Raw genomic sequence first — 7,500 nt, 5'->3', positions numbered from 1 at the left:
AGGTAATGACTTAATCTAATGTAAACTACAAAAAAGACCTTTCGCGTAGATCTACGCGATTGGCACGCTGCGGCTTTAAATAGGTTCGCGTAGATCTACGCGATTGGCAGCCAATGTGTTAATGGTGTTAACAGATATATCGTAGCGCTGTGAAATTGAAGTTACGTTGTTGCCTTACGTTGTTGCCTTACGTTGTTGCCTTACGTTGTTGCGTTAAGTTGTTAAGTTACCTCGTTGCGTTAAGTTGTCGCGTTGGGTTTGTTTCAGACGCTGCGTGAGGACAAGGCATCGTACGAGCGCGAGGTGAGTAGCGTTGTGTCGCGCTACGAGGACGAGGCCAGCCTGATGAAGGACAATCAGACCAGAGCAATGGATGAGCTGAACAAGAAACACAGAGTCAGTCTGGAGAACGCCATGAACAACGCAGAGAGAGACAAGAACCACCTGCTGGCTGTGAGTGGTACTGCAACACACAGACACACATATACACATATACACATATACACACGTACACACGTACACACATACACACGTATACACACACACACACACACACACACACACACACACACACACACACACACACACACACACACACACACACACACACACACACACGTACACACGCATGTACACACACACACGCACGCACGCACGCACGCACGCACGCACGCACGCACGCACGCACGCACGCACGCACACACACACACACACACACACACACACACACACACACACACACACACACACACACACACACACACACACACACACACACACACACACACACACACACACACACACACACACACACACACACACACGCACACACGCACGATGAAGCTTAAAGTTATTAAATATTCTCTTGCATCAAGGCATCTTAATGAGAATGTGGTTTAAAGCTGTTTCTGCATTGCTGCGTTAGCAGAGACATAGCGTTGTAGTTTGGCTGAAACACACTGAAACCTTATCTCCATATTTAGATAAATAGATGTTTTTGTTTGTTTGCTTTTTGTAAATGAATGCCTTACATTTAATGCAAGAACTGTGAAAAAAGCTCCAGGGTCCGCAGAAAAATACCTGTTCATTTGGGGGTCCTCAAGCATTAAAACACTAGAAACAAGTCCAAATAATCAACTACACTATAGAAACAAGTAAAAAGAAAACCCACAACTACCAATATTTACAAGCAACTTTACAGGAAAACAAGCCCAAAGTCGCTTACGATAAGCAGACATGGCAACACTGGCATAGTAACATTTTGACCTACAGATGTTTCTGTTTGTGATCGTGTGTTGTGATTGGCTCCTACAGATGATTGGAACTGATCACCGTGTGTTTTGATTGGCCCCTACAGGAGCTGCAGAAGCACTTTGAGCAGGAGCGCCTCTCATTGGAGGAAGAGAAGACGCAACTCAGGCAGCAATTGGACGAACTGCGGGACGAGCTGACCTCAAAACTCACCGCAGCCAATGAGGAGGTAGGATAATGTTGAACTCAAAACTCACTGCAGCCAATGAGGAGGTAGGATAATGTTGACCTGAGAATAGGGGTGCAACCCGTTTCCCAGCATCGAATACCTAAGAAATTTGCTAGGAGCACTTAGACGGCCAATAGGGACAGGCTGAAATTACTTAAGCCCTACCCCCTCCGTGTTCCTATTGGCTGGGCTTTAAACATCTATAACTATACGCTTCCCAGCGTCAAATACCTACGAAATTTGCTAGGTACACTTAGACGGCCAATAGAGACGGGCTGAAATTGCTTAAGCCCCACACCCTCTTTGTTCCTATTTGCTGGGCTTTAAACAGCCGTAACTCCACTTCCCAGCATCAAAAATCTACGAAACTTGCAAGGCACACTTAGACGGCCAACAGGGACAGGCTGTAATTGCTTAAGCTATGTAGCCTAACTTTCCAGCTGATTGCCATACAGACTTGTATCCTGGACAGAGCTGGGAGGGCACGTTCATCGCCGCTTACAGCTTTAATTTGATTTGATTTTGGTAAAAGATATACAAGTATAATCACATTATATAACTTAAACCCAGGCTAGCACATTCAATCGTAATGAAACACTTGTTTCCAATGTGGTCTCTGTATCTGTCAGTGCTTGTCCTTTATCATTTCACTCAGATCGGCGGTTCTGTCAGTTCTATCTACCTATGGGCGGTCCTATCTGACCGTCTCACAGTAGTAACCATAACACCCTCTGTTCACTCCACTGGCCTCCCCATCACCTTCTGGACTGAATTCAACACCTCCCTCCTGATTCATCACTGCCTCCATGGCAACCCCCCCCCCCCCCCTCCTACATAAAATAACTTCTCAAACCAAAACTCTTCACTCCAGGCCTTCGCTCGTCCAACACCAACCTTCTCCAGGCCTTCAAGACCACGCTCTGCATCATGGGCGACCTCTGCCCCACACAGAGGGAATGCCCCCCCCCCCCCCCGCCCCCCCCCCCCCCCCCCCGAGAGCCCCACAATCTAACGATGCTTTTTTTTAAAGGTACTCAAAACCTATTAATGTCTCTTTATCTCTCTCTCTCTCTCTCTCTCTCTCTCTCTCTCTCTCTCCCCCCCCCCCCCCCCCCCCCACCCCCCCAGTGTGTGAGGCTCCAGGAGGAGGTGCAGCGGGGCGAGCAGGGTATGGGGGTGGCGGAGGGACAGATCTCCTCGCTGAAGGAGGCGCAGGACAAGCTGCTGGAGGAGCTGGACGCCACCAGGGGGCGACTGAGAGAGACCAGCAACCTGCTGACCGCTCTGCAGGTAGGACCTTATGACCTCATGACCTCATGGCCTCATTATGCCGTTTGATATCTATAACTTATTATACTTTATTATTATATACAAAAACAGTTACATTATATCATTAGCAGCTCTTAATAATTCACTTAATGTACTTGATTTCATGCAGAGTTACCTTTATAAAAACACTCTAAAAGTGAGACGGCTCAACATCAGGTGTAATTAGTTCAGACTCCAGACTAGATGATGCATAAACGCCTCCCTTAGATCAGCTCTATTCACCTTATTCCTGGCCACACGTCCAAGGAAGGTTTTGAAAGGCAAGGACGTTCCGTCCGTCCGTCCGTTCTCTAGATCATTGGTTCTCAAAGTGGGGTCCGGGGACCCCCAGGGGTACTTGAGGGGGTTCCAGGGGGTACCCAGCAAAACGTGTAAATATAGCATCAGAATAATTATGACCTTTTATACTTTGGCTATTCAAAAATAGCAGATATACAAGCTCATAGCGCGGCACCGAGTGCTGCGCTATGAGCTTGTAGATCTGCTATTTTTCTCTTCTTGAGAAATTTGCCTTGAAAATTTGTGCAAATCTTTGAATATATATATTTTTAAAGCGAACATTTTTAACTCAAATCTTTGCTTCTGGGGGTCCCTGGAACAAAATATTTTTAGATGGGGGTCCGCGGCCAAATACATATCATTTTGGGGGTCCTTGACATGAAAAAGTTTGAGAACCACTGCTCTAGATATATTGACATGACACTCACACACAGTTCAGGAATATAAAAGAAGACATAATTATCACAGGTTGTTTTCTAATCACTTGCTTTTCCATGTGAACAGCACATCATTTTATAGAGGCATCTAAACACAAACAGCTTGTTTTCATAGACGTGGCTGCTTGTTTCTCTTGCGAAATCTGGCAACACACTGATCACCTGCATTACACCTGCAGCCTACTAGGGAGGAAGTGGACAGATATTGAATGAAGCATGAATCTGTATGAGCTTGTATAGACCCGTTACCAGACGACGTCACACTGATAAGAACCAGTATGCTCGCAATGAAACCCATTCTGTCAGGTCTCCCTATAGGACGCGCCTCACTAGCCAACACACAAGAGGGGGTCGGGGTTAGAGGTTAGAGGGGGTTGGGGTGTGCTGAAACCAGCGCACCCCAAAACAACAGGTTGGGAATTGATTGCGTGAAACAATCACCTGTGCATCCAGTCTCAATGTTAGTAAACACATAATTGGTCAATATCTGCTATTTTTTAATAGCCCAAATAAATGTTAAATGACACATTAGAATTCTCTCTCTCTCTCTCTCTCTCTCTCTCTCTCTCTCTCTCTCTCTCTCTCTCTCTCTCAGGGAGAGATGGAGGCGCAGAAGAGACAGCATGACGCCAAACTCATCTCCACCAAAGAAGAAGAAAAGCTCAAGATGGACAAGATGGCGTTGGAGCTGGAGCTGAAATGGACCGAGACGCTCCGGTGAGCGGGGGCGGGGAATGAATGCTATTGGTTGTGTAGCTTGTCAATCAAATCATCCCGTCCCCATCCTAGAGCATAGCCTACTTTATCGTCAATTTTAAAATAAACAGGACCATAATTTACCAAAACTCATATCATGATGATTGAAAGGAGACTTTAAACTAGTGACTGGAAGCATATAGTATTTATGACAATGTTTATTAAGGTAAGAAAATATAGTCTAAAGTTCGTCAAAAACCCGTCCACTTGCATTGAGATAAATTATTTCTGACACCAGCAGGGGTAAAACAGCTAAACTACAGGCCATTCGAGCTGTCACTTGAACTCACTTTCTAGTGCAGTGGTTCTCAAACTTTTTCATGTCAAGGACCCCCAAATTGACACTTATTAGCCCGCGGACCCCCATTTGAAAAGATAAGCCAGGGACCCCAATAAGAGAAGGTTTTTACGTCTCTCTAGCAGTGATTCTCAACCATTTTAATGTCAAGGACCCCCAGTTTGACATGCATTAGGCTACGGACCCCCATTTAATGGCATTTATACCTCTGGGACCCGAATTTATATTATAAAATCAATGTTAATGTAACTCTGAGAGTGTACAAATGGAACCAAATGGACCCGTTAGGGTCCATTTGGTTCCATTTGTACACTCTCAGAGTTACAGAACCATAAGGGTCCATTTGGTTCCTATCCATCATTTAGCTGGGGACCCCCTAGAACCGCCTCAAGTACCCCTGGGGGTCCCCGTACCCCACTTTGAGAACCAATGTCGTAGTGTATATAGACTACTGCAACTCCCTCCTTGCTGGTGCTCCGGCATCTGCCATCAGAACTCTGGAGCTTGTTCAGAAAGCTGCGGCTCGTCTGGTGTTCAACCGCCCCAAGTTCTCCCACACAACTATCCTTCTCCGTTCTCTACACTGTAGCGGCTCGCGTCCAGTTTGAAACCCTGGTGCTAGCCTATAGGGCAGTGAAAGGAACAGCTCCTCCTTACCTCCGGGCTATGGTCGATGCTTACACCCCTGCCCGACCACTTCGGTCTGCCACCTCGGGGCGACTGATTCCCTCGTCACTCAAGGGTCCTTCTGGGCGATCTACACGGTCACGACTTTTTTCTGTTCTGGCCCCACAGTGGTGGAATGAACTTCCCACTGATGTCAGGACAGCAGAGTCACTGATGTCAGGACAGTAGAGTCACTGATGTCAGGACAGCAGAGTCACTGATGTCAGGACAGCAGAGACACTGATGTCAGGACAGCAGAGTCACTGATGTCAGGACAGCAGAGTCACTGCCCATCTTTCGCCGCAGGCTGAAAACCCACCTCTTCAGGAAACACTACCCTTCCTCTTTGCCTGGCCTACTTGTTGTTAACTAGTTGTACAAACTCCTGTTTTTTTATTGTATTGTTTTATTGGATCTTGTTTAGTCGATACACTTATTTGTTTTAGCTCTTGCTCATCCGATTTAGCTATTTTGTCTCATCTGTTTAAGACAGTAGGTAGCTGATATATATCACTTTTACCTTAGCACTAGGTATACTCTTGGTTGCTTGTTTTTGCAGAAAATGCACTTGTAACTTCTGGTGATTAGTAGTTTAGTTCCCTACCTATGTTGAATGCACTTATTGTAAGTCGCTTTCGATAAAAGCGTCTGCTAAATGACTGCAATGTAATGTAATGTAATGTAATGTAATGTAATGTAATGTGACTCAATTTCAAAGGCCAATGCTGGGCCCTTGGTGTGAGTCCACAAGTAGCCTCGATCTCCAGGCTTTTATTGTTTAGTTTTGCTAAAAAATAAAAGCCTGGAGCAGCGCGTTGGTGTACCCGATATAGGAAGTGTTTCATTTCCCCAACCAACCAGAGTGCAGTGGGCGTCGCTCGTAATGTTGTGTTGACGGGGCGGGGGCTGACGGACAGATTGGTGAACCAATGGGATCACACGGATTCTCTCGCCGGAGATGTTAAACCCGCCCCTTTAGGTCAGAAAACAGGAGCGCTGCTGCAGCCTAGTCCACAAGTATAGTAAGACGTGTGTGTGTGTGTGTGTGTGTGTGTGTGTGTGTGTGTGTGTGTGTGTGTGTGTGTGTGTGTGTGTGTGTGTGTGTGTTCCATAGTCAGGAGTGTAAGAAGCTTCGTGAGGAGCTGCGTGAGGACCACGCGGAGGACAAGGCTCAGGCACTGGCACAGCTGGCACACAACAAGGAGCTGGAGATGAGCAGCGCCCGCGACAGCTGGCACCGCAAGGTGGAAGACCTGCTGCAACAGGTAGGTTAACACTGGTACACCGCTAGGCTTTTATTTTATTTAGTTTTAGTCATAGTCTGGAATAAAAATCCATTTAGTTTGAGTCATATTTTAGTCATTCTGAAATGTTTTAGTTTTAGTCTAGTTTTAGTCGACTAAATATCATAAGATTATAGTCTACTAAAATGTATCTTGGCGGTGCCTTGATGGCGTCCTAATGGCTGATTTCACACTTGGTTGCATGCTGGAAATAGCAGATCTACAAGCTCACAACACGTCGCAGCGTTCTCAGAGCGTAACACCCAAGCTAACACTAAACATGTTAGTCTAGTTTGTATTTGTTTACGAAATTGTCAATATATTTAGCCTTGGGTTCAGTCAGTGTAGTTTCCCTGGTTAGACGTAGCGCGTGGAAGGAACACGTTATTCCAACCAGTTCCCTTCCCCTCCATCAGGCGCCCCGGCTGTCATGGGGGAGGCAGTATAGTGACCAGGATTACTACATGTTTTTGTGAGGGTATTAACTACCCTGGGAGACACGGGGAGAACATGCAAACTCCACACAGAGTAGGCCCTTTCGCCAACCCCACCTAGGGTATGGACGCTGATGATGCTGAGGAGAGGACACAGCGTCCCCGGCGGGAATCGAACCCAGGACCTTCTTGCTGTGAGGCGACAGCGCTACCGACTGCGCCACCGTGCCCCCCGGCATCTGGTTCCTTAACACTGGTACAGTGCTAGGGTTGGCAGCTGGTTCCTTAACACACTGACTCACTCACTCTCTCTCTCTCTCTCTGTCTCTCTCTCTCTCTCTCTCTCTCTCTCTCTCTCTCTCTCTCTCTCTCTCTCTCTCTCTCTCTCTCTCTCTCTCTCTCTCTCTCTCTGTCTCTCTCTGTCTGTCTCTCTCTGTCTCTCTCTGTCTGTCTCTCTCTCTCTCTCTCTCTCTCTCTCTCTGTCTCTCTCTGTCTCTCTCTGTCTGTCTCTGTCTGTCTCTCTCTGTCTGTCTCTCTC

The 7,500-nt window shown here is 46.7% G+C and overlaps 1 protein-coding gene across 1 annotated transcript in view; it reads left to right on the top strand.

Moving 5' to 3' along the window:
• fam184ab (family with sequence similarity 184 member Ab) overlaps positions 1-7,500 on the top strand; it is a gene marked incomplete at its 5' end in the record, with an annotated part of 89,623 nt that overhangs the window by 61,622 nt on the left and 20,501 nt on the right. The window contains 5 exon segments of the mRNA XM_084082294.1: positions 268-453; positions 1,358-1,480; positions 2,609-2,770; positions 4,121-4,242; positions 6,360-6,510. Of these exon segments, the coding sequence (XP_083938420.1) occupies positions 268-453; positions 1,358-1,480; positions 2,609-2,770; positions 4,121-4,242; positions 6,360-6,510 (744 nt within the window).

Source organism: Gymnoscopelus microlampas, assembly GCF_963454915.1.
Source record: "Gymnoscopelus microlampas genome assembly, chromosome: 16".
Lineage (NCBI taxonomy): Eukaryota > Metazoa > Chordata > Actinopteri > Myctophiformes > Myctophidae > Gymnoscopelus > Gymnoscopelus microlampas.
This window is presented reverse-complemented; position numbering and strand designations above follow the sequence as displayed.